The sequence below is a fragment of the Gorilla gorilla genome, chromosome 1 (assembly GCF_029281585.2).
Source record: "Gorilla gorilla gorilla isolate KB3781 chromosome 1, NHGRI_mGorGor1-v2.1_pri, whole genome shotgun sequence".
In the NCBI taxonomy this organism is placed as follows: domain Eukaryota; kingdom Metazoa; phylum Chordata; class Mammalia; order Primates; family Hominidae; genus Gorilla; species Gorilla gorilla.
Window position 1 is genome coordinate 116,777,912 of NC_073224.2, and position 27,757 is coordinate 116,805,668.

General features: G+C 40.0%; 2 protein-coding genes across 5 annotated transcripts in view; both read left to right on the forward strand.

Moving 5' to 3' along the window:
* The first annotated feature begins 752 nt into the window (after window positions 1-752).
* On the forward strand, window positions 753-22,021 carry LOC129525628 (notch homolog 2 N-terminal-like protein A). The gene is made up of 4 exons (XM_063707326.1): window positions 753-796; window positions 9,285-9,544; window positions 17,478-17,813; window positions 20,339-22,021. The coding sequence occupies exons 1-4, from the start codon at window positions 753-755 to the stop codon at window positions 20,419-20,421; spliced, it is 723 nt and encodes a 240-aa protein (XP_063563396.1). The 3' UTR covers window positions 20,422-22,021.
* Window positions 22,022-24,148: 2,127 nt separating this feature from the next.
* The window catches only part of LOC129525599 (neuroblastoma breakpoint family member 10), a 45,152-nt gene continuing 41,543 nt past the window's right edge, over window positions 24,149-27,757 (forward strand). For 2 of the 4 annotated variants that reach the window (XM_063696266.1, XM_063696311.1), the window contains exon 1: window positions 26,840-27,008. Coding sequence is in view for 2 of the 4 variants with exons in the window: in XM_063696282.1 (XP_063552352.1) it covers window positions 27,323-27,347 (25 nt within the window). In the remaining 2 variants the exon portion in view is untranslated. Of the gene's footprint in view, window positions 27,009-27,277; window positions 27,348-27,757 lie in introns of all 4 variants that reach the window. The other 2 variants (XM_063696282.1, XM_063696255.1) reach the window with 2 other exon arrangements.

The window sequence follows — 27,757 nt, forward strand, 5'->3', positions numbered from 1 at the left end:
TCACCCTGCTGATACAGAACATTCGGTGGAGAAAACAAGGGGAGAGAACACTGGCTTTTATTTGGAAAAGGGGCTTATTTCCTGCTCAGACTTCAGTCATCTTGGAGCTGACACAAGCTGCTACACTGTTTTAAGCTTTTCTGTAGACGAGTGGCTCTTCATTTAGGAAACGTGAAAGAACAAATTTTTCTGTCCTGTATTACTAGGGAGACTGATCCTGAACTGCAGCCATTGCCAGATAGATTGGAATTGCTATTCAGATCCCAGCTTCGTTGAAATCTGTAAAGTGGCTACATGTAAACTAATCCAGGCTGCTAGTGAGATGTGAGGGTTGGGGTCTGGTTTTCATCTGCTTAAGTGAGAGGAAGCTGTAGGGGTATCCTTCTTCAAATGGAATGTTTTCTAGTTCCATTAGGAGGAATCCCTTGTTTTTCTCTGTTTTCTTCCTTCCTTTGCTTTTCTACATCCAACCCCATGCGTATGTTTGAACAGTAACAATGAAAATGTGGACCTCTCAATGTCAGAAATGACACTTTTTTTTTTTGAGATGGGGTTCTCACCATGTTGCCCGTGTTGCCTAGGCAGGTCTCGAACTTCTGCTCTAGCAATCTGCTCGCCTTGGCCTCCCACAGTGCTGGGATTACAGGTGTGAGCCACTGTGCCCAGCTGAGACTTTTAAAGAAAAAGTCATAAATATATCTTTATGGACCTGGTAAGTATTCAGATTAGTTTATGGAGTTTAAAATGGAAAAATGCTCCCCAAACCTTTCTCTGTATTCACAACCTCATCTGCGAAGTATGTTCTTTCAGAGTTCCAATGCTAGAGAAGAGAGAGTAAGTAGAAGTCACTGAGAGACATTGAAGAGACAGTTATGAAAATAATTAATAAACTCTCTACAGGAGGGAAACATTCATATAGTTTTGCGGATGAAAGGCATCTGTTGGATTTTTGTGGTTATTTTTTAGAATATACACCTTTAGTTCAAGTGGTAGACTATTTTCCAAAATGTGTGCTGGGTAGCTTAATGGAATTATAGATATGTAAGGGATGTTGGGTGTTTAGCCATGTTTTCACTCTCTAACCAAATTCAACTTTAGCCATCTCAAGAAGACAGCTATTTAAGCCCTTGTTTTCAAGCAGAGAACCTTACTTTCCACCAAGACTAACAGAGTATATTTTCTCCTTATACCACAGTTGAACAGGGATTTGCAAGTTGAAGGATCTCCTGCCTTAGGAAACAAGGGTCTGTTATTTCTGACTGTCTTACCTATTACTCCCCTTTCTTCCCATGTCCATAATGCTGCTTAGCTTCCTGGTGTGAAGGATAATTCTATACCTCAGGATGACTATTAGGTTGATTTGGCCTGTTATTCTACCAGACAGATCACAGAGTAGAGATGGATTTTGTGGAACATTTGGATTGAGAGACTGACTTTATCCATCACATGAAATTTAGCCTGCTTTGGAACCAGCTGCTTAGTGGGGTTTAGGTACTCAGGTATTCAGGGAACCTACACCAAGGGTTCAAGACAGGCTCTTCCCCACAAAAACTATCTAGATGGGAGTTTGAGAAAGGTACAGCAAAGACATAACAGTGGCTTAAATAAAGAAGAACCATACCAGTGGAGACAATGTAGTGCATGACATGGCACTACATCTACTGTTGGAAGGATCAGAGACAGGTGGGATGATTTGTAGAAGGCTTACTATAGGACAGGTTTACAGCAGATTTTTGAAAAAAGGGTGGAAGAAAGGAACCTAAGTTGGAGATATACCAGAAGGGAAGCATGATGTTTCTCACTGGAAATTAAAAAGATTTTAATATAGGGGACAGTAAACAAGATTGTGGAAATAATATGGAGTGTTCGAGTTATGGATTACTAAAGAGTAAGATGGTTAGATGATTGGAATGGGACAGACAAGCAGATCAGAGATTGTAAAGAACTTGGATTTGAAAGGCTTGGTATTAATACTGTTGCTAGTTTCTGAGCAGAAGAATGACATGAAAATTATGCTTAGGAAAGATTATTCTTTTAGTCATATGCTTAGGTTCAGCAAGGAATTTCCAGACTGTCCTTAGGGAGAGGAGAGGTATGGATAGGATGCTGGTCCATTTAGGATGTTAGAGCTGATTGAATAGGTGCTAGTCTTGGGGCAAGACTTAGTCATACACTTTCAGTTAAGTACTATTTCATTGCAAGGTCTAGGTGAAGATAGGGATATATTTGTAAAACTGGGGAAATTGCTAGATTCACAGATAACCAACTTTGGGTAGATCAGTTAGCTTTGGTGTCCTTTTCAGTGCTATAGGGGTTCAGACCATTTGGTTTCTGAGATCACTGCTGAAATTCTGTGATTGTATGAGTATAATGTAAAAGTTGTCTCAATCAAGGAAACTTGGAGTAAAGACTCAATATGATGGATTTAAAAGGAATGAATGACAGTTCCAATTATTGGGTTCAAAAAACATGTGCTACAAGTATAAGATGAGAAAAATAGGGTACACTAGTAGTTCATGTGAAATAAGGCTCTGAATATTTTAGCTGAGTGTGTATTCCATAGCACATAGTAGTATTTTGTGGCTTCTAAAAAAGTACACACATCCATTGGGTATGAGTCGGAGCATTATTTTTTCTTGAACTGCACTCTCAAGATGCCTCCTCAGTTTAAGAACTTACTCTGAAATAGTAAAAGCATAGAGTCCAGATCAGGAGGTCATGGTTCAGCTCTGTGCTGCACTGGTAAGAACATGTGTTAAGCCTTTTTCCATTTTGAGCCTCACTTTTTAAAGAGGTTTTTGATGAACTGGAGTCATCCAGTGATGGGGAGGCATGATAGCCTAGTGTTGAAGCACACGCACTCTAGAGTCTACTTGGGTTTGAATCCTGCCTCTTCCATCTACTAGCTGTGAATTTTTTTTTTTTTTTTGAGAGGGAGTCTCGCTCTGTCGCCCAGGCTGGAGTGCAGTGGCGTGATCTCGGCTCACTGCAACCTCCAACTTCTGGGTTCATGCCATTCTCCTGCCTCAGCCTCCCAAGTAGCTGGGACTACAGGCGCCTGCCACCACGCCTGGCTAATTTTTTATATTTTTAGTAGAGACAGGGTTTCACTGTGTTAGCCAGGATGGTCTCGATCTCCTGACCTGGTGATCTGCCTGCCTCGGCCTCCCAAAGTGCTGAGATTACAGGTGTGAGCCACCGCGCCCGGCCTAGCTGTAAAATCTTAATCTTTCTAAGCTTCGAGTTCCTCATATATAAAATGGAGATTATAATATAGCACTGGAGCGAGTAATACAAGAGACAATAGCTATCAAATGCTTAGCAAATATACAATACATAGTTAAGTACTTAGAAAATATGTTTTCAGTTACTTCGGGTATATACCTGGGAAGGGAGGCAGAAAATTTTGGTCATTCTGATTATTATTACTACTATTAAGCATAGAAGCACCACTAAAAAGGTGAAGAAGCCTGGAAATAACCCTATACTGAGGAATACGCCAAACCATTGAATCCTGGAAAAAAGAAAACAAAAGGCCCACATAACTATCTTCAGATTCTTGAAGGGCTACGTGTAAGAGAAGCAGAAGGCTTGTTCTTTTTTGTTCTAGAGGGTAGAGATGACCTGGAAATTGTAGAGAGACAAAGTTTGTTCTTTTCAAAGTTAAGACATAATTTATGTATCATAAAATTTACCCTTTTAAAGTGTTTAATTTAGTAGACTTTAGTATTTCCAGAGTAATGAGACCACCACCATTATCTAATTTCGAAACATTTTTATCACCCTGAAAGAAATTCTCTACTGCTTAGTAGTCACTGTCTATTTCCCTTTCTTTACAGCTCCTGGCAACACTAATCTACTTTCTATCTCTACAGATTTGCATATTCTGGACATTTCATATAAATGGAATTATATAATATGTGGCCTTTTGTGTGTGGCTTCTTTACTTAGCATGTTTTCAAGGTTCATCCATGTTGTAGCATGTATCAGAATGTCATTCCTTTTCATGGCCACATATTTCATTTATGGATATACCACATTTTATTTATCTGTTCATCAGCTTATAGGCATTTGGGTTGTTTCTACTTTTTAGCTATTATGAATAATGCTGCTATGAACATTTTTATTATGTGGGCATATGTTTTCAGTTATCTCGGGTATATACCTAGGAAGGGAGGCAGAATTTGAAGAATTAAGAAAGAGCTTTCTCATAGTGGGATCCACCCACATTGAAGACTGTTCTTTTGTTGAAGTAGTCAGCCAGTAATTTCACTTAACAAATGCATAGTGTTTACTATGTGCTGGATAGTGTTCTAAGTGCTTTACCCTTATTTAAAAATCCTATGAAGTAGGCACTGTTATTACATCTCTTTTACAACAGGGAAGTTTAGTACCTGGCCCAAGATTACACATTGAGTAAATGGTGGAGTTGGGATTGAAATCCAGGTGGTCTGGTTCCAGAGTCTGTACTCTTAAGAGCAGAACAATAATAACTCCAAGCATTTATTAAATTCTCAAGATTTATCCGGCACCATGCTACATGCTTGTATTCAAGCAGAGGCTGGTGATCATCTTTTAGAAATATTTTAGAAATGATTACTTAATTGGATAGAAATTAAATTTCTTGAATCTGAAGGTTCTGTTATTCCAAGGATGGCTGGAAATGGGGGAAAAGCCAGCAACAAGATGATGTCTGGCCTGAGGCTTTTAAGATGATCAGAATTTGTATCAAAAAGGAAACTGTGAACAGGAATGATAAGTATTATAGGAATTCAGTTAACAAGTCTTGTCAGAATGTGGTAATAAATTATATACAACTTAAAGAGATGAAGTTACTTTAAATTGTGTGTGGAAGCCTTAGAAAAATTGAATAATTAAAGTTTCTTGGGAAAATGATCTCCTTTTACAAATGTTTAGTTTCAAATAGTGGCAGCACATATTAGGATAGAGAGATGACTTCTAGAAAACTGAACACATGGGACTGGAACAGTGTATTTTGGAGTCAGTTACAGGAAGGAAGTTGTTTAAAACCAAGTGAACAACAACAGTAACAAATGCATTTGAGAGAAAGAGCAGTGCAGTCCAGACTTAAACATTAGGGTGGCCATAATAGATGGGGAAGAAGGAGAAATCAGCAATCCAGACTAAGACTTCACTGGGTTTTGAGTTAGACAGAGGGAGTCATAGAAGCCAAGGTAAAATGATTAAAATGGTGCATGGAGTGGTTAGCAATTCTCCCTATAGGAGAGAGAATTTCCTTATGAAGTTTCAGATGAGACCACTGAACTTGACTAGAGGAAAGTCATTGTTTTTAGAAAACAGTTTCTAAGCAATAATTAGAATTAAAGTTTTGTTGCAGAGGGATAAGTAAGAAGTAGATGGAAAAGAAAGAGAAATATCTGAAATTAGGCTACAGTCATAGAAGGTTAGCTGTGAAACAATAATTTGGAAAGGGAAATGGGACCTCATGAAAATGTGGGTTAAAAGAGACTTGTATATCTTCTAAGGTAAAAGTAAAGAACTAAGCTGATGTCCAGCCCTCTAAAACATTTTAAATAGAAATCAAACTTTATTAATACTGTTGTACCTCATATGTAAGTATTATCCCATTTAGTGGAAAACCCTAAGTCTTTCTTTACAGTGGCTTAAAGGCCCCAATTGATCCACATCCCAGTTACAGCTCTCATCTATTTTCTGCTGCTCCAGATATTCTTGCTGTTTCTCAAACACGCTAGGGCTGCCCTGTGTGTTATGGCCTTTGCATTTGCTGTTCCCTTTCTCATGAATGTGTTTCCCTGAGATACCTGCATGATTACTCTCACCTTATTTAGGTCTCAACTCAAGTATTGTCAGTGAAGGTCTTCTCTGATTTTCCTATTCTAAACTGAGATACTTCTCTTTGGTCACCCCACACCCTCATCCCCAGCTCCATTCCTTCCTGTTTAATTTTTTTTCACAGCACTTAACTCCATCTATTGTGCATCTTTTACTTAGTAATTTTGTTTTCATCTTCCGCTATTAGAATGTAAACTCCAAGAGTGTAAGAATTTTTCTAGCACTGGAAAAATGCCTGGCACATAATAGGCATTTACTAATTGTTGTGTGAATGAATGATTATAAGTTTAATATTCTTTGTGGAAACTAATAAGGTTGATTTCCTATCAGAAACCGATCATTATTAATAAGCATATTGGATGGTATTTATAGAATTAGCCTTCATATGTTCTCTACTCAGAAGTTGGCAAACTTTTTCTGTAAAGTGCCAGAGAGTAATTATTTTTGCAGGCTTTGTGGTCTCATTACAGCTACTTGACTCTGTTGTAGTGGAAAATCAGCCATAGACAATCTATAAATGAATGAGCATGGCTGTGTTCCAGTAAGACTATTTATGGACACTGAAATTTGAATTTTATATAATTTTGAAATGTCAGAAAATATCCTTCTTTTGTTCTTTTTTTCTAATCATTTAAAAATGTAAAAAACTATTCACAGGCCAAACAAAAACAGGCAGTGGTCCAAATTAGACTTGCAAACTGTACTTTGTCAATCTCTGGTTTTACTGATTTCTTAAATATATCTTAGGTTAAAACTTATTTTTCCATACTTGATAGGGAGCAACAATGTGAATTAAACTGTAGAAACAAATAATTCAGAAATACATCTGTTTAGCTTTAGAAACTTCCATTTTGCTTCATTTTTGTTTTCCTGGGAACCTTGTATTTCCATTATATGTTTATGATGCTACCATTTAAATGACTTTGCATTCTCTTAGCATATGCCACATGATAGTGTTAGGGTGGTGTAATAGTTCATGAGCAAAGCTGAGCAAAGCCCACCCACATTTAAAAATTTGCCATTATTTAGAAGGTGCATAATTCCCATATGGGAGAATGAAGAGTCATCTAATAATGCCCAGAGGGCTGCACTGTGAGTGAGAATTGTGTTGCAGTTTTTAACATTCATAACACATTTCTTGAATAAGCTGCAAATGCTTTTAATAATATATCTCAGAGTTAATTTTAGCTATGCTACATTGGCACTTTTTGCTCCTCCACTTCAAAAAACCAACACAAGAAACTATTCTCAAATCAAGCTGTGATTTGGATGGGGCATTGTATTTTCCTCAGTAAGCACAAAGAAGAGAGAAAAGATGTTTTCACTTGGCAAAACTTTTTTTTTTGAGATGGAATCTCACTCTGTTGCCCAGGCTGGAGTGTAGTGGCACAATCTCATCGGCTCACTGCAACCTCTGCCTCCCGGGTTCAAGCAATTCTCATGCCTCAGCCTCCCGAGTAGCTGGGATTACAAGCGTGCACCACCACCCTGGCTAATTTTTGTATTTTTAGTAGAGCCAGGGTTTCACCATGTTGGCCGGGCTATTATCAAACTCCTGACCTCAGATGGTCCTCACACCTCAGCCTCCCAAAGTGCTGGAATTACAGGTGTGAGCCACTGTGCCCAGCCCACTTGCAAAACTTTTTGACATTTATAAGGTTTTTTACATACTTGATTTTGTTCAGTTCTTAGAATAATCTCATGATGTAGGTGACCTTATTAACTATTTACAATGTGAGAAAGTGGATAGTCAATGAAGATAAGTAACTTGTCCAAGGTCACAGCACCAGAACTCCAAACCAGACCTTCTGACATTCTTGATACAGACTCCTCACAGTCACCTGCATGCCATCTTTGGTTTCAGTGCTATGAACTTTCTTCACTGCCTGTTGGTGTGTAGCTACACCTACTCATGAAGATGCCCAGAGCCTTAGCCGCTCCTTGCTCCGCCATGCTTATCTTATGCAGCTCTGGGAGGGGTGAAGAGGCTGTGGCCAGTTACCTCACTACCACTATAGCTATTCGCCACCCTGTTTTCTCCTTTAGCCATTTTAGCTACTACACAATTCTTCTGGGCATTTTCTGTCTTAGTTCCCTAGTATCTGGCCTTCCTTCTTTTCTCAGTAACTGTGACCCCTGCTAGCTAGCCTTGCCAACCAATGGTTAATGAAAGGTCTTGGATATGACTGTCAAAGACAAAAGCACTCATGACCCCAATGTTTCAGGTCACAATGATTAGGAAAATCAGGACAACAAGGCTTGGGCACAGAAGAGCTGGTTTTTGAGAGGGGGATTTAGAGTTTGGTTTAAATGTGTAATCTTTGAGGTAATGGTGGAACAGCCTACTAGATGCAGTTTTCTAGTCCCTGAAAACTAAAACGAGGAATAAGTTGAATCACATATTTGGGGCACCAGCCAAATATATAGCAGCATTTATAGTTAGAATCAAAGTGTTTGTGTTTCTTAATTTAAATGCTTCTCAGAGATTCCATTTAAACAACTTCATTATGAAAATGGAGACTTACCATGCCTTTTTGATATTGTTCAGAGAAAATTGTCATAAATAATACACACAGTTTGAAATGGTTGTACATCTTATGAATCAAGGGGTGGCATGTAAAAAGGTTCTTCAGTGCCTCAATGTGGAAAATATCATAGAACGTTATTCTTCAATTGATTCCTTCCTTCACTTTGGTGTTTATATGGTATCTTAGATATTTTATGTTATTTTAATTATATTTTGTGCCTTTTTATTTGGTTAAAAATGCCTACTACTTAAATATTAACAGATTTTTAAATATCCCTTTGAACTCTTCCCCATTCCTGTACCTCCTTTCCCTTTTTCCGTTGTAATGTCAGCCACCTGAACATAACCCAGAAAACTAGGTATCAGCCAATTGATGTTTCAGTGGAAATAAGAGAAAGAAGCACTTACTATTTCTCAATGCTTAATTGAGGAAAAGCACATGATATCTTACGTATTTTAAATTGGAGGGGATAATAGGGTCAAGTTCATGCATTATATTGTGGCCATCTTAATCCTATCAAATGGCTTAGTCAAAATGAGAAAGTTAATGAATTTAAGCAGACAAGTATGAACAGTGCTCTAAAAAAGGTGCTGTTACACCATCCCAACCTGTACACACATGAAAAAAAGCTGGGGTGCATTTTGCGTTTGAATAAGGGTCATGTTGACTGGCCATGGCAGACCCTGCTAGACAATACACCTGATACTCTGTCACCTGCCAGGACTCAAAGGGACATGGGATTATGTGGTTAAGTTCTCTAAGGACTCTTTCTTCTAAAGGGAAGCAGTTTTATAGGTGGTACTTGTAGGTCTGTTGATTCACAATCTCGTGCTTTCTTGATTGGACTGTATTGTTTTACTGTAATTTTTTGGACTTACAAGAAGTCAGGTGTTTTCATGGACTCTTCTCTTTTCCATACAGATGTCCAGAAGGCTTGTTGGGGGAATATTGTCAACATCGAGACCCCTGTGAGAAGAACCGCTGCCAGAATGGTGGGACTTGTGTGGCCCAGGCCATGCTGGGGAAAGCCACGTGCCGATGTGCCTCAGGGTTTACAGGAGAGGACTGCCAGTACTGGACATCTCATCCATGCTTTGTGTCTCGACCCTGCCTGAATGGCGGCACATGCCATATGCTCAGCCGGGATACCTATGAGTGCACCTGTCAAGTCGGGTTTACAGGTAACTAATGAGACCAAAGCCAGTGCTTTCCTACCTTCAGCAGATACCTTTATTTAGCATCTTTTAGATCATGGTGTCTGGCTCTTAAATGTCCCCCAGCTCTGGTGCACATTTAGCATTGTGATAAGGAACTGGGATGTTCCAGACAACTATCCCTAACTTCCTTTTAAGAGTTTCAGGGGGCAGAGAAAGAGAAAGAAAAAGGACCAAATACTTTGACTGCTTAAAGTATATATGTCAGGGCCAGGTGCGGTGGCGCACGCTTGCAATCCCAGCACTTTGGCAGGCCAAGGCAGGAGGATCACTTGAGGCTAGAGGTTTGAGACCAGCCTGGGAAACATAGCAAGACCCCATCTCTACAAAAAAAGAAGAATAAAAATAAAACAAAATTAGTCATGTGTGGTGGTGTGCACCTGTAGTCCTAACTACTTGGGAGGCTGAAGTGGAAGAATTGCTTGAACCCAGGAGTTTGAGGCTGCAGTGAGCTATGATCGCACCACTGCACTCTAGCCTGGGTGACAGAGTGAGACCCTGTCTCAAAAAAAAAAAAATATGTACACCAGGATGGGGAATCAGAGTTTACTTCACTAAAAGAAATAAGTACACTGTCACCAGAGGAAAAGTTGCTGATGTTATTGACTATTTGCTTTTAGAAATCTCCCTCCCTAGACATTCAGGGCACTGGCTTTTCTGGTTTTCTGAACCCTGTTCCTTTTGCTTCTTCATTACCTTGTTCTTATCCATTAAATGTTTGTGCTCCCTGGGGCACTGTTTTGCGCCCTCTTTTGAGCCACATCACAGCTCTCCCTAGGGAATTTCACTGTCTGTATTTGCCTCCACTGCCACTGTCTTCATTAGCTTGCTGATGAATCTCACCATCATTCCCTTAGCTCCACCCAACCCTGACATTCAGGCTCATGTTTCTAGCTATCCTTTGTATGTTCTCCTTGGAGATATTCTACAGGTACTTTCAGCTCACCTTGTTGACAGAAATACGTAGCAACCATGTACATCCCAAATAACCCACGCTAGAAACTCCCTGTCCCTTGTTCTGACCTCATTTCAACTCAGTCACCCAAGCCAACCTCTGAGTTGCCTTTCACCTGTCTATTCCTCCCATTTCCTCTGCTACCCTGCAGTTGAGGGCCATGTTATCTCTCACCTGGACTTCTGAAGTAGTTTCTGAATACGTTTTCTTGCCTTTATTCTCTCCCCATCTCATTCACCCATGATATTACTACATCTTTGATTATAAATGCAAATATTCTAACAATCTCACCTGCTTACAATGTCTAATATTTTTTCATCATCCGCAGAATAAACTGCAAACTCTTTTACATGACTTCCATAGCTCTCTACAGCCTAGACTTTACATCTTTTTGTAGCCTGGCCTCCCCACAAGCATCTAGGCCTAGTCACACCAAATTCTCCTTATTTCCTGAAAATGTTGTTCTTATTATTGTTTCCATACAGTTACACACCCTTTTGCCTGGAATGCCCTTTTCTACAACTGGTGATTGTCCAGTGTTATTTAAAACTGTGTCTTAGTGACCCTTTCATGATTCCTTTAGGCAAATGGTCTCTAAGTTTTATTATTTTTATGTATCACATTTTATTGTAATTTTTTTTTACACATATCTCACCTGAATAGATTGTGGGTTTTTCTAGGTGGGTCTGAGCTTTATTCAAAAGTGTTTATTAAATTAGATGAGAAAAGGAGGAACATTCTTCATTTTTTCTCCTGCTTTAAGCACTAAACCAAGAGTTCTATAAATGCAATAAGCAAAAAAGTGAAAAATGTACTCAGAAAACTATACTGGATCAGTTAGTGTAGAGTACTGTTATATTAATTTTTCATTGTATTAGGGTTCTCTAGAGGGATGGAACTAATGGAATATATATGTATGTATATATATTCCAACCCAAAGTGTCTTGGTGGCAATCTTAATATATATATATTGGCAATCTTTATATATATATAAAGGAGAGTTTGTTAAGTATTAATTCACATGATCACAAGGTCCCACAATAGGCTGTCTGCAGGCTGAGGAGCAAGGAGAGCCAGTCTGAGTTCCAAAACCAAAGAACTTGGGGTTCGATATTTGAGGGCAGGAAACATCCAGCACGGGAAAAAGATGTAGGCTGGGAGGCTAGGCCAGTCTTGCTTTTTCATGTTTTTCTGCCTGCTTTATATTTGCTGACAGATGATCAAATGGTGTCCATCCAGATTAAGGGTGGGTCTGCCTTCCCCAGCCCACTGACTCAAATGTTAATCTCCTTTGGCAACACCTTCACAGACACACCCAAGATCAATACTTTGTATCTTTCAATTCAATCAAGTTGACACACTCAGTTTTAACCACCACAAATCTACCCCTTGTCAACTTGAACCCATACACATCTCCTGAGATCACACATAATCTTCAAATAAAGACAATAATTAGGTCATAATTACACCTAATGTAGTACAACTATTCTTCGTACATCCGGAAACACACCAGTCCCCAACTGAAACACTCTTACATAAAGTTAACGATACTTAAATGCTGATGTGAAGTCAATAAATCTTATGTCACATGATAAAGGAGAAAGGAAATAAAATGAAGATATTTTCTTAGTACAAGTGTGTGCAAGCACAGACATGTTTTTAATAAAAGAAGGAGGAAATACTGAGGACAATTACAGTCCTCATTTCTGCAGCTGGTCACATGGTAGTAGCTGGTATTGATGACTACCTTCTCCTACCCATTTTGTATTCCTTTTGCCTTCAGCAAACACCTCAGCAGGTTGTGTTTTTTTTTTTTTTTTTTTCCTGATGGAGAGGCCCAAACCTTCATTCATCCAGGCGGGACCATTTGTAGTCCCGCCTGGATTGGGCTGTTGTAGTTGCCCATTGACCTTAATCACAGGGCATGGTAATACTAAGAGACGCCCTAATGGATCTCCTGTATTCCATGAATACTCTTTCTTACCTCCGTTCTGGAGTAGTAGACTGATTTCATCTTGATAGCCTGGGTCTTGATAGCCTTGATGTCCCAGCCAACACTGTAATGCCTTTCTTAGCCTGTTTACTTAAAGGTAGGAACCCAAAGTGTCCTGGTGGCAATCTTAACTACCAGTTTAATGGAATTGTTGTTGTGTCTTCTGGTGGCAGCGTTCCTCCCTCTGGAACTAAGACCTCTAGGCCAGCAGAACTTAATGTTGCGGGAACAGGAAGCAAACATTTTGCTAGTGGATCACTAGGGGTGATGGTGAGTGGTACCACTTCCATTTCCACCCCTTGATTCCTGGACCTGTGAATCCTGGCTATGGGAGAAACAGTACCACATATTGGATGCTGATTCAGAGCATACACAGCCTTCTTGAGAACTTTGCCCCAACTCTGCAAAGTATTCTCACCTAGTTGGCATTGTAATTGTGACTGCAAAAGGCCATTCCACCATTCTGCTTCAGGATGTTGGGGAACATGGTAAGACCAGTGAATTCCATGAGCATGAGCCCACTGCTGCACTTCTTTAGCCATAAAGTGAATGCCTTGGTCAGAGGCAATGCTGTGTGGAATACCATGACAGTGGATAAGGCATTCCATGAGTCCGCGGATGGTAGTCTTGGCAGAACCATTGCATGCAGGATAGGCAAACCCATATCCAGAGTAAGTGTCTATTCCAGTAAGGACAAACATCTGCCCTTTTCACAATGGAAGAAGTCCAACATAATCAACCTGCCACCAAGTAGCTGGCTGATCACCCTGAGGAATAGTGCCATATCAAAGGCGCAGTGTTGGTTTCTGCTGCTGGCAAATTGGGCACTCTGCAGTGGCAGTAGCCAGGTCAGCTTTCCACCGGCCCATCTTGTTTTCTGCACTGGGAAGGTGGGGCATGAGCACAAATGTTAGGACCTGAAAGGTGGTGAACTCTGCCTGGGCAGGGCAAAGCCAGAGGAAACTCTGGTGGAGGTCCGTAGCAGTCCTGATGTGCAAATCGGTCATCCAACCTGGGTGTAGGGGCGAAAGACTAATTGAACCATCTAGTAGCTGGTTCCCTCCAAAGTTTCCCTCGGGATAGCTGGCACTCTCGCAAAAACCCCACTCTCGGTACCAATTTACTGTATTAGTCCATTTTCATGCTGCTGATAAAGATATCCCCGAGACCGGGAAGAAAAGAGGTTTAATTGGACTTATAGTTCCATATGGCTGGGGAGGCCTCAGAATTATGGTGGGAGGCAAAAGGCACTTCTTTCGTGGTGGTGGCAAGAGAAAATTAGGAAGAAGCAAAAGCAGAACCCCTGAGAAACCCATCAGATCTCATGAGACTTATTCACTATCATGAGAATAGCACAGGAAAGACTGGCCCCCATGATACAGTTACCCCACTGGGTCCCTCCCACAACACATGGGAATTCTGGTAGATACAATTCAAGTTGAGATTTGGGTGGGGACACTACCAAACCATATCATTCATCAAAAGGTGTTGGTGGGGTAGAGGGTAGTTAAGATGATCCATTATCTCCATCATGACGATGATGGTATTGATGATGTAAGTCACTGAAAATATTTGGTGTTATAAGAATAATTTCTTCCTGATTGTCAGTTTTGAGTTGTTTTGCTATTAGGAGGCAAAGTAGGGGGGCATATACCCACTTAAAATATTTTAATTCTGGCTAGTGGAAATGACAGTAATGCCTTCTTCATAATTAAAATGTCACTCTGAAATGGTCCCAAATTAAAACTTCTTCCTTTATTGTTAAGAAGGATCTCTTCTTGGTGTGTTCTGCAAGATTCTGATCACCTTTTTTTTTTTTTTTTTTTTGAGATGGAGTATTGCTTTGTCATCCAGGCTGGAGTGCAGGGCGCAATCTCGGTTCACTGCAAGCTCCACCTCCCAGGTTCACGCCATTCTTCTGCCTCAGCCTCCTGAGTAGCTGGGACTACAGGCACCTACCGCCATGCCCGGCTAATTTTTGTATTTTTAGTAGAGATGGGCTTTCACCTTGTTAGCCAGAATGGTCTGGTTCGCCTGACCTCATGATCCACCCGCCTCGGCCTCCCAAAGTGCTGGGATTACAGGTGTGAGCCACCACACCCGGCCGATTCTGATCATCTTTTATACATATGCTATTTTTGTCTATCACTTTAGGAATCATCACAGATCAAGGTCATCCTTTTGGTTTTTGTGATAGCGCTATACCTCAGTCAGCTTACTAGCTCATCTCCACTCAGAGATGAAGAAGCAGAGGCAGCAAGTTAGTGCCTATACATAATATGTATGGAAACCAAATTCAGGGTTGATTCTTTCTTTCTTTCTCCCTTCCTTTCTTTCCTTCTTTCCTTTTTTCTTTCTTTCTTTCTTTCTTTCTTTCTTTCTTTCTTTCTTTCTTTCTCTCTCTTTCCCTCTCTCTTTCTTTCTTCTCACTCTGTTGTTTAGTACAGTGGCGCAGTCTCGGCTCACTGCAACCTCCACCTCTTGGGTTCGAGTGATTCTTGTGCCTCAGCCTCCCAGGTAGCTGGGATTACAGGCATGCGCCATGAAGCCCGGCTAATTTTTGTATTTTTAGAAAAGATGGCGTTTCACCATGTTGGCCAGGCTGGTCTCAAACTCCTAACCACAAGTGATCTGCCCACCTCAGCCTCCCAAAGTGCTGGGATTACAGGCATCAGCCACCACTTCCGGCCCAGGGATCTTTCTGTTTCAGTTGTGGGCATCACTCTGAAAATCACACTTGCTAGAAGTGAGCATTTATATCTCTTGTCCACTGTAAATAAGTGCCTCTTAGTGACATGAGTGGAAAGACAAGAAGAATTGCAGTTCCTTCATTTTCTGTCTTAGCTCCCTGAGATGTATATGCTGTGCCTAAATTTGTGTTATAGTTTTCTCCTTTGATTTGACATTCCTTGATAGGCAGAGAGCACTTTTCTGTGCTCATATGTCACATCTCACATCTTTTTCCCTTATAGAAAAACTCTTGTGTCTCCCATTTACCTTTCTATGAGGTCAGAGATTTAGATACTTTCCTAGACAATCAACTGGAGTATTAACAAATTCAAGGAGTTCTCGCCATCCCATTACTGGGTATATACCCAAAGAATTATAAATCGTGCTGCTATAAAGACACATGCACACGTATGTTTATTGCGGCACTATTCACAATAGCAAAGACTTGGAACCAACCCAAATGTCCATCAATGATAGACTGGATTAAGAAAATGTGGCACATATACACCATGGAATACTATTCAGCCATAAAAAAGGATGAGTTCATGTCCTTTGTAGGGACATGGATGAAGCTGGAAACCATCATTCTCAGCAAACTATTGCAAGGACAAAAAACCAAACACCGCATGTTCTCACTCATAGGTGGGAATTGAACAATGAGAACACTTGGACACAGGAAGGGGAACATCACAAACCGGGGCCTGTCGTGGGGTGGTGGGACGGGGGAGGGATAGCATTAGGAGATATACCTAATGTAAATGACGAGTTAATGGGTGCAGCACACCAACATGGCACATATATACATATGTAACAAACCTGCATGTTGTGCACGTGTACCCTAGAACTTAAAGTATAATAATAATAATAATAAAAATTCAAGGAGTTCTCATCTCTGTAGTTTAAATAATAAGCGACTTAGACTAATGACAACAAAAAGCCAGCCATGTGAATACCAAATTTACTAGTTCTGTGAGGATATTTTTTTCTCTTTCTCTTTCTGCCTCAAAGAATCTGCTTTGCTTCCCCTGGCATCATGATTTAGTTTTCAACCCGTCAGAGTCTTCCTGCTAGTGCTGGTACTTTCCTACTTGAGAAAGTCCACGGAATACCTTCTAGACCTCTGTCCTCCTGATGGCTTCTATTTCATTTGTTATATAGGGACCCAGAGGTCCTTCATCATTTTCAAACACATCAGCAGATATTTATAGCAAGGCCACAATTAATAAAATGTTTCCCAGAATATATGTGTGTGTTACATTTAGAGGAAACAGAAGTAGTATTGACTTGTTTCTATCACCAGAGGTCTATTTAGTAACTATATTTTGTGGAAAATATCGGTATATTTTATCCATTCAACAGACATGATTTGAGAGCATACCATGGAGACCCAACCCTGCCAGTGTGGCAGGTGGTATAATAGAAGAAAATAGCAAACTTGGTGTATCTGTGTTTGCGCACATATATGTATGTGAGGGGCACTAAGGATGACTTTACAGAGGTTGGAACTTTTGAGTAGAGTTGCCAAGATAGGTGAGAGTTCACTAGGAAAACAGAAGGGAAGTTGATTTTGTTTTTTTTTTTTGAAATGGAGTCTTGCTGTGTTGCCCAGGCTGGAGTGCAGTGGTACAATCTCGGCTCACTGCAACCTCCGCCTCCTGGGTTCAAGTGATTCTTCTGCCTCAGCCTTCCAAGTAGCTGGGATTACAGGTGCGTGCCACCATGCCCAGCTAATTTTTGTATTTTTAGTAGAGACAGGGTTTCACCATATTGGCCGGGCTGGTCTTGAACTCCTTACCTCATGATCTGCCTGCCTCGGCCTCCCAAAGTGCTGGAATTACAGGTGTGAGCCACTGCTCCTGGCCCGGAAGTTGATATTCAAACAGGAGCAGCATATGCAAAGACAGTGAGCTCTGAGAGAGTAGATGGATCCAGACTCCTATTGCTGATAGCGTCCTGCAGGATTGGGCTTCAATGTGACTAACCTACAATTGCCTCCAGGTGCTCCACCCACTGAGTCCTTGTGTCTCTGCTGAGGTCCTTGGAGAGTTACTGGAGAGGGCTCTGTGTCAGATGACCTTGAGGGGCTCTGATTTAGCCTTTCGTAAAATGCAAAGAGTTGAGGTCTTCTCCACGCAAGAGCTCGCTGATGTCAATGAGGTATTGAGGATGGGGCCATCTCCTATTTCTGTGGCCAGTACTGAGTTTTGTTATCCTTCCTTTAGGTAAGGAGTGCCAATGGACCGATGCCTGCCTGTCTCATCCCTGTGCAAATGGAAGTACCTGTACCACTGTGGCCAACCAGTTCTCCTGCAAATGCCTCACAGGCTTCACAGGGCAGAAGTGTGAGACTGATGTCAATGAGTGTGACATTCCAGGACACTGCCAGCATGGTGGCACCTGCCTCAACCTGCCTGGTTCCTACCAGTGCCACTGCCCTCAGGGCTTCACAGGCCAGTACTGTGACAGCCTGTACGTGCCCTGTGCACCCTCGCCTTGTGTCAATGGAGGCATCTGTCGGCAGACTGGTGACTTCACTTTTGAGTGCAACTGCCTTCCAGGTAAGGTGCTCCCTAGTGTCCCAGGATTAGGGGACAAACCCCTAGCACAGGAGGCAGTGGGTGTGGCTCAATTGCTTTTTTTAGGAAGCGCAAGGAAAAAGGGAAGTGAGAATTTTGTGTGGGGTGGGTTGCTAGTGAGGGAGGAGTTTTATGGGCCAACTGTGGTCCATAAACTGAGCAGGGGATAATTTAGCATGTCAGGGTTTGTGATGATGAGTGGCTAGAAAATTGTTTATTGTCCCTTTTGTAGAAACAGTGAGAAATAAGAGGAACAGAGCTCTGGGAAAGAGACAGGCAAGTCTGGAATGGAAAAGAACACGATGAGAATTAGACACTGGAAAATATGTATGTGTGGTTAATAAAGTGCTTTAAACTGAATTGACATTAACAGTAGGTGATCAACTTTCCTATGTGCTTGTGCTTTTGCTTTTGATGGAGTAATTCATTGTTTTCTTATCCACCTAAATGCACCCAGCTGCCCTTGATTTTCTCTGGGCTACTGGCCTTCACAACCCTCTCCCATGTACCCTCTCTAACTTTGGGGTAACCCTCCCCTAACTTAAAGCTAGAGAATTCTGAAACTGAGGAGAGGATCCTCTGTTAATCAGTGAGCACTTTTTGATGAGCTGATAGATGATATATGAGAGACCATGCGTGGCACAATACTTTGTTACACTCTTTACTGATACAAGTGTTCTAGAGTGCACACACAACCCAAAGATAGAAACAAAAAGAGGAGCAGTGTCGGGGAGCTTGGGGCCTGGTGTTCCATGGAGAGGGAGAAAGGAACAAGCCTGGCCAATTCATTCAACTCCTTATAAAAATGATGAGGAGGCTGAAAACCAAGAATTTTGATTGGGAACAGAATACAAGCAGCTGGAGCAGATGAATTACTAAGCAACAAAGATCCTGTTTTTATGCAAATATCCTTAGTACAAAAACAAAAGAAGGAAAACTGTAGGGGGGAGTAATGTGCTAAGTAAGCAGAATTGCCTCAAAAAGAAGTTGTTCTAGTTACTCTTTCAGAGTGGGAATCTTAGATTCTGGTATTGTGGATATGGTTCACATATAATGGGATTGTGTGTGTTATTTTGGAGGGATTAAAGGTCATAGGTTGGTCCTCAGTATAAAATCAACTGGTAATTTATTCATTTCATTTGGTAAAAATGTATTGACTGCCTGCTATGTTCTAGGCACCATGCTATGTATTTGGAATACAGGTATACAAAGCATTGTCACATAATTGAAATGAAAACTTTGTATTATTTAAGTCACAAGAACAAGCTATTTAATTATATAACTTTTAGTTTCTCTTTTAATAAAGAATAGATAATGCTATCATTCTAGATACTAAATAAGTGTTTTCTTAACATAATATTACTATCCACTTTATCTTGTAGAAGAAATAACTAAAATACATCTGTCTTCACTCCTGTATTTGTTTGCATTTTAAGGGTTAAAGACAGAAATAGAAATGTAAACAACTTTATTTTGAAAATATTTCAACATTGCAAATATCTCTGGGTCTGATATTCTAGTAATGTAATTGGCTAGTAATTGATGTTAGTGTGATTTATTGTTGAAGGCTAAATGTGTTTTTCAGTTTCAAGGAAATTGCTTTTAATAATTGCCTAGAACAAGAGGTTGATTTGGCAGCAAGATGTTGACGGGAAGTTAGAGAAGTCAATAAAGGAAGTTTTTAGCTGAGAGAGAGTGGTTATTCACTCCCATAGCCTCTGCATTGTTATCCATTAGCCACGATAAGAACCTTAGGGAATTCTGAGAGTGTGTCCAGGAAAGGATCTGTCAAACTAGAATCGTATCTCCTCCTTGAGAAAGGAAATAACCAAGGATTCCGCAGCTGAGAGGCTGCCAGGGCTAGTGAAATAGAGTAAGGAAATCTTGGCTGTCTCTTATTCTCTGGTTGTAGTTTAACACAAGACACTTATTTACTCACTGATGGTGTGTGTGTGTGTGGGAGGGGAGATTAGCATGAGGGGTGGGAATGGGGAGATTTGATGAAGAGAAAACTAACATTTTTTTGGTGACTCAGGAACTGTGCCAGGTACTTCCGTGCTTATTAGCTCAATTACACAAAAATCTTGGGACCAGGTATTATTTTTCAAGTCTTCCCACATGAAGTAACTGAAGTTTGGAGATGTTAAGTGATTTCACCCAAAGTTGTACAGCTAATATGTGGTTAGGCTGGGTCCTGAAACCGAGGCAGTTTATTTTCAAAGCCTTTGCTTTGTGCATCTTACTGCGCCACATTGCACTGCACATCTGCTTCCTGAAAGCACTTTGTAGGTGTGTAAAACTTTTCGTTAAATGCTTTAAGCTGTTTGGGTTAAAAATATATGTTCATGTTATAAGAAAACCAAGACACTCCTAATTATAATCAAATAGTACTTGTTACATATCAATGTGTGTGTGTGTGTGTGTGTGTGTGTGTATATGTGTATATATATATATGGCGTTGTGCAGATGTTTAAAAGTAGTTACATAGACTTGTTCTTGCTTTTCAGGGTCCCATAATCTAAACCAGATGACTTCAGCTTTGGATAAATATATAGAAGGAAATTTAAAGAGAATTCAAAACAATAGATGATGCAGTGACACTGTGAATAAATGTTATTTATACAGTTTGTAAGATTTCATGCTCGTTGTTCGTATGTCCCAGGTGGAGTTCAGAAAATATTCACTTCATTTCCACAAACGGAAATAGTGCCTAGAGATGGTTTTCTTTTAAAAAGTCCTTTTCATAATGCAGTGCCCTTCCTTCCATTGCCCTTCATTCCATTGCTTCCCATGCTTGTCAAGAGATTAAAATGTTACTTATAGTAATAGTCACTATCTCAATGTAAATGGCACCCTTATTTGATGAGAATTATTATTTCAGTTCTAAAAATGGGGAAACAAAGTCAGCAGGAGGCAAAGTAGCTTGTTAAAGTATTCTGCAACTTTCAAATGGTTGCTTCCACTGCATTTCACATCTTGGCACTTCTAATTGAGGGTTACTCTAACCACCCTATTTGAAATTGTAACTGTCCCCCACCCCCTTAATTACTAACCCTGGTCTACTTTTTGTTTTCTTTTTCTGTAACTCTTATCTTCTTACTATATAATTTATACTATATAATTTACTTCATTATGTCTATTGTTTATAGTCTGTCTTTTCCAAATTCTACTGCCTCTTACCCTCTCCAGAATGAAAACTAGTATCTTTGTTTTTGTTTACTGATGTAACCCAAACACCTACAAACAGTGCCCAGTATATACTAGGCCCGCAAATATATATTGGCTGACTGACTGTATGGTTTATTATCATGTCATAGTATTGAGACTGTAACTTTGGTCTTCTCATTTTCTTCTTTGTATTGTGCGTCCTAGACTTAGTTTGGCCTCTCCTTTTGTCCTTGTATACTCTTAATACTGGATAAGAATTTTGGAGTCTTTTTCAACTCTGAGTCAGTGAATGCCACATAACTTAGTGACTATATTTAAATGGTTAATTTACAATTCTTTCCCTGCAAAGGATACTGTAGTCACTGTGAGTATTTTAGTATTATTGTAGGACTCAAGAGGGAATTAAAACTACAAAAATGACTCATCTTGTATGACACAGAAATGTTTGTTCACAGAGGGAGGAGAAAAATATCTTCAAGAGAGAACTCATAGAATCAAATCAATGAACCATGTCTCATCTTTTTGGATAAGTAACTGTTAGTAATCCAGACACTTCATGAGCTTTCATTATGTAAAGTCTTTAGCAGAAGCTAAAGGAGGGGCACCAACCACAGTAATTTTAATTTAAGAACACAATGGAGCATGAAAATAAATTATTAAATCATTTACTCCCACTATTTTTGGGTTAGGGCCAATAATGGGGAGAGAAAGAGGTAGACTAGTTTTGTGTTTGTGGCTGTTTTAGTAGAGTAGCACAAGTAATCAAAAAACAGTAGGCTGTTTTGAATTTACTGGCTGTCCCTTATGAGTTCACAGTTGGATTGGACTGTCCTCAATGTACTTTCTTTTTTTTCTTTCTTTCCCACATCTCTTTATTTCTCTGATTTTGTTTAAACTTCATAAAGAGCTCTCTGATCTTTCCTTTCCAAACAATGAAGGTTTATCCTTTGTAAACTACCTCTGTACTCCACAGGCTGATGATATGTGATATCCCTATATCATTAAAGTAAAGCCTAAGCACATTCTGTGGCTTTTGTGTCTACTCTGTTGTTGCTGAGCTTATGAACTATTAGAAATAATTCCCTCTTGCATTTTCACACATGGGGAATGTGATGTTCTCTTGGGTATTATGCTAATCATATTTTGGCAGGTTTCTCCGGAGCAGATGCAGAAATGATCATACCACTTTCCAGGGTGTGTTATTTTAGCTCCTTTGACTTGGGCCCTAAGTCTGTTTTACCTGATGTTCCTGAAAGATGTTCCTGATGTCCCTCACTGTTCTTTCATGCTGGATGTTCTTGCCTATGCTGCCTCCTCAGCTATCACCCTCTCTTCCCCTTTTTAATGTAGAACTCATTCTTAATGATTTGTCAAAGGCACCCTATTTCACTGAAATGCCTTCTATATTCCGTACCCTCCAAGTGGATTGTAGACCTTCTAAGGTCTTTTGACATCTGCGTATCTCTAGCACAGCACTTATCACGGTGATTATTTATCTGTTCATCTTTCCAAGTAGACACTCTCATTTTAACTCCCTACCCTAGTCGCCAGCATCCCCAGCATAGTGCCTGTCATAAAATGGTGCCACAATGAAAATTTGAAAAATGAATGAATTGAACGTGATAAACATAGATGAGAATCCTATATTCTATAATTTTTTAAATGTACTGAAATTATTCTTTTTGAATCCTATTCATTTCTGTGACTTCTTTGGTGACAAAGTTAGAAAAAAGTGGAGGTCAGTAGGGAGATATGAAGGGACGCCGGTGGAAGCAGTGAGCCTGGGCGGGTGATGGAGTGGGAGATACGTGGCACAGGGGTCAGTTGAGTTAATCTGGGCTCATTCAGAGAATGGAAGGTGTGTGCCAAGAAAACTGGTTGGATAGGGATAGGTCAAGGATTCCCTCTTGCATTCTCACACTTGGGGGCAGGCGTCATTTTCTTTTCTTTTCTTTCTTTTTTTTTTTTTTTGAGACGGAGCGTCGCTCTTTCTCCCAGGCTGGAGTGCAATGGCGCTATCTCGGCTCACTGCAACCTCCACCTCCCGGGTTCATGCTATTCTCATGTCTCAGCCTTCCAAGTAGCTGGGACTACAGGTGCCTGCCACCATGCTCAGCTAATTTTTGTATTTTTAGTAGAGATAGGGTTTCACCATGTTGGTCAGGTTGGCCTCGAACTCCTGATCTCAGGTGATCCACCTGCCTCGGCTTCTCAAAGTGCTGGGGTTCCAGGCATGAGCCACCATGCCTGGCCGCATGTGTCATTTTCTTGGGTGTCATACTGATCGTATATTTGCAGGTTTGCTTTTGTGACAGACTTCTTCTGGGGGAAAAAAAGTATCCTTCTATCTTTTTACTTTTGTCCAGTTCCAGGTATCCCTGTTTTTTTCTTCACTCTTCCTTCCTTGTTCATGGGAGTTTTTCTTGAGGACTTCAAGCCCAGCTTCGGAGAATCCTGGTTGTGTCATCTCATCTCCTTTGTGCTCTCTTCTCTACCTAGCCTTTCCACCCTCACACCTCCCGGGGTCTGAAAATGGAAAGATAAGGGTGTTTCCCTGAAAGTTGCTCTTCTGTGTGGGGATGACAGGTTCTAAAGACTCTTTTCTGGTCCCTGCCCTCATTGCCATGATTAATCAGTTAAGTGGCCCGAGGTTTTGTAACAGCACAGTCTTAAAATGCTTTTCCCAAGTTTAATTTCTCTCCATTTGACCTTTTAAGGATGTGAATTGGCTTTAAGCAGTAGACTCCCTTTAGTACGGCACTGTGAGCCTCAGTGAATCTGCTACATCCATTCCACCCACGGGTCTGGAAACTTGTCTGTTTACCTTTCCCTAAAAACCTAAGATATATTTTTAAGAAGTGCCTTGTAACTTTTCATATAGCCTTTCCCCTACTTTGGGTAGACTGTTTCTTACAGGAATTTGGTAGATCTTTCCAAAGAGAATTCTGTATCTCTATTTTTAAAGCATAAATCCTGTCAACTTTGGAGGAGAACTGATTTGGCTTGAGTTTTCTCAGACATGGGAACTTTTGACCTAAGTTTGTATTTTACATTGTTGAAAGGGAACTCCGGGATCCCAGAAAACATATGGACTGCAATTGGGTAAAGTTTCTGTTTGAGTACTTATTCCTACTTACTAGCCATTTAATCTTGGTCAAGTCAGCCATGTGGCTCTCAACTTCCTCATCTGTAACATAAAAGGATTAGAGTAGACAATCTCTAACAAATGCTATAATACCACTGACAAATAATAATATTAGCTAATATGTGTAAGGCACTGTGTTTAGTGCTTTTTCCCTTAATACAATAGCTTTGAGATATAATTTATATACCATACAATTTACTTCTTAAAAAAGTACACAATTCAGTAATTTTAGTAGATAGGAGTAACCATCACCACAGTCAATTCTAGAATATTTTTATACATCAGAAGAAACCCTTTACCCATTATCAATTACTTTCCATTCCTCCTAACTCCCTCCCAGCCCTAGGCAACTACTAGTCTACTTTCTGTCTTTATTCGCCTCTTCTGGACATTTCATACAAATGGAAACATGCAGCATGTAGTAATTTATGACAGCTTCTTTCACTTAGCATGAGGTTTTCAAAGTTCATTGATGTGGTAGCATTTATCAGTACTCTGTGCCTTTTTATGGCTGAATAATATTTTATCATATGGATTTACCACATTTTATCATTTTATTTATCCATCATCAGTTGATTGACATTTGAGTTGCTTCTACTTTTTGAGTATTATCAATAATTCTGTTATGAACATTCTTGTATAATTTTTTGGTAGACATTTATCTTCATATTTCTTGGATATATACCTAGGAGCAGAATTGCTGCGTCAGATGGTAATGCTGTTTAACCTTTTCAGGAACTGTCAGACTGTTCTCAAGTGGGTACATTACTTTACATTCCAACCAGCAGTGTATGAGAATTCCAGTTTCTCCACATCCTCATCAACAGTTGTTATTGTCTGTCTTTTTTATTATATTCATCTGTAATGTGAAGTGTTTATCTCATTGTGGTTTTGATTTACATTTCCCTGATGGTTGATGATTTTCAACATCTTTTCATATACTTATTAGTCATTATGTATCTTCTTTGGAGATTGTCTGTTCAGATCCTTTACCTACTTTATAATTGGTTTATCTTTTTAATATTGAACTGTAATAGCTTTTAAAAAATATATCCTAAATACAAGTCTCTTATCAGATAATATGATTTGCAGATATTTTCTGTCATTCTATGTACTGTCTTTTCACATTCTTGATGATATACTTTTCAGCCCAAATGTTTTTAACTTGATGGAATACAATTTATTTTTTCTTTTGTTGCCTGTGCTTTCAGTCATATTTGTGAAAACTTTGCTTATCCCACATTACAAAGATTTACTATTTCTAAGTGATTTATAATTTTACCACCTACCTTTAGGTCTCTGATCCATTTTGAGTTAATTTTTATGTGCGAGGAGGGAGTCTAACTTGATTCTTTTACATGTGGATATTTAGTTGTCCCAGGACCATTTGTTGAATTAAGTGCCCAGAACAAGTACATCGATATATAGAGAAAGTAGATTAGTGGTTGTCAGAGACTGCAAGAAGGGGGGAATTGGAGAGTGACTGCCCATAGGTACAGGCATGCTTTTTGGCATTATGAAAATATTCTGGAATTAGGTAGTGGTGATGGTTGCAGAACTTTTGGAATATGGTAAAAGATACTGAAATATATGCTTAAAAATGGTGATTTTTGTGATATATGAGTTATACTATAGAAATAATAATAACAGTAATAAAGCAAGGTGTCTTTCCACATCTCCATGCCTTGTATTTTCATTTAAAAAAAAAAATGCATTTCAGGGCCAGGCTCAGTGGTTTACTCCTGTAATCCCAGCACTTTTGGAGGCCTAAGTGGGAGGATCGCTTGAGGCCAGAAGTTCAAAACCAGCCTGAGCAACATAGCAAGACCTTGTCTCCATGAAAAATAAAAAATTAGCCAGAAATGGTGATGTGTGCCTAGAGTTCCAATTACTTGGAAAGCTGAGGCAGGAGGATCGCTTGAGCCTTAGGAGTTCAAGGTTGCAGTGATCTATAATCACCACTGCACTCCAGCCTGGGTGACAGAACAAGACCCTGTCTCAAAAAAAAAAAAAAAAAAAAAAAAGGCATCTCACTTTAATAGTAAGAGGCCAGAATATGATGCTGGCAGCATGTTGTGAGGAAATGTATTAGATGAAAGAAGTTAAATTCCAGTTCTCCTTTTTTCAGAAATGAGGTATAGGGGAGAGAAACACGTACTTGGAAAGGATTGACCCAGCTGAATTGGAAAATGTGGGAAGGGGATGGGGAAGAGGCTGCTCCACCTGAGATCTGGCTCCAGGACTTACAGCAAGGGGAACTTGGGCAAGTTACAGACTATGCCTCAGTTTCTTCATCAGCAAAACAGAATCATCCCATAAACTATAAGGTCGATGGTATCAGTGGGTCCCCAAACTGACTGCACATCTGAGTCATGTTAACAAACACATTCTAGGCCCCACCTGAGCCCTCTGAATCAGAATCCCTGCAAGGAGGATGATGAACTTGAATTTGCACTGACTTTCCCAGCTGTTTCTTACTCTGATCAACTTGGGGGTAGGACCCATTGAGCTGCATCACATCATTCCAAAGCCAAAACACAACAGCAGGACAAGAATATTTTCAAGGCAGTCTCTAAAGCAGAGGAGAAACTGTTGAGGGAACCTAGAAGTAAAGGAGATCTGGCTTGCTGGGCTCCATTTGAACTTTGAGTACAACAGAGACATGAGCCCTTTGGGACACATGCCTGAGGTAGTGACAGTCCAACTTTGGAAGAGTGGAAGCCCTAGTTTCAAATTCAAGCATGCTTTGAGTAGAAATTAAGTTTACCTCTTTTTTCACAGCAACATGGCCAATCTTTCCTAAGCTGCTCAGCTTACAAGAAAAGGAATCATACTGCTAAGAATTCAAACTTCAGCAGTCATAGGTAAGTAAGGAAGTCTTGTAAACCTATACTAGACACCTAACCAGAAACTCGAAATTTAGCAGGTTCTTTCAGTTTCAGGACAGTTGTGTTCACTAGATCAGAGGCATTGAGACATGAAGAACAGACCCTTAAAAAGGGAAAGTGTTCCCTTCAGTTTGAGGACATCACTGGAACATTAGGGAAGTGGGAACACAGCTGCTCACTCTACAGTGTGGGTTGCCTTTGTGTCTGGAATGTGTCTGACGTCCTGATCCCTGTGCACATTTCAGGGAGCCTTGGGAGGACCCCGAATCACTGATGGAATTGGGCAGTGCATGGAGATGGCTCAGCACGACGAAGGTAAATGCAGGGGCAAGTCCAGGTCATACTGAGAGACAATGAGTGGCGCTGATGAGGACAAAGATAAAATCAAAAGTTTGTGCTTCATCTTCAAAAACTCAAGCTGATAACAAACTTGGCCTGATGAGAAATAATAAGTATTTTTCTATTTACATGAGAATTTAATCTCAAAACAGAAATCAGAAAAATATGAAGTCCAGGGCATAAAACCTAAAACTATTGCTCATATTTATTCTTTCTAAATAGAGCAAAGTGTAAAATCTTCTCCATAAGACATACATTGTGGTTATAAAAAGGCAAAAGTCTTAGTGAGAATCATTGGTATTCCATAGAAGAGTGAATTAAGCACAGCCAAGGGAAGACCCACGTCTCATACTTCTCTTGTATATTCCAAAGTTCCAGGGAAATTC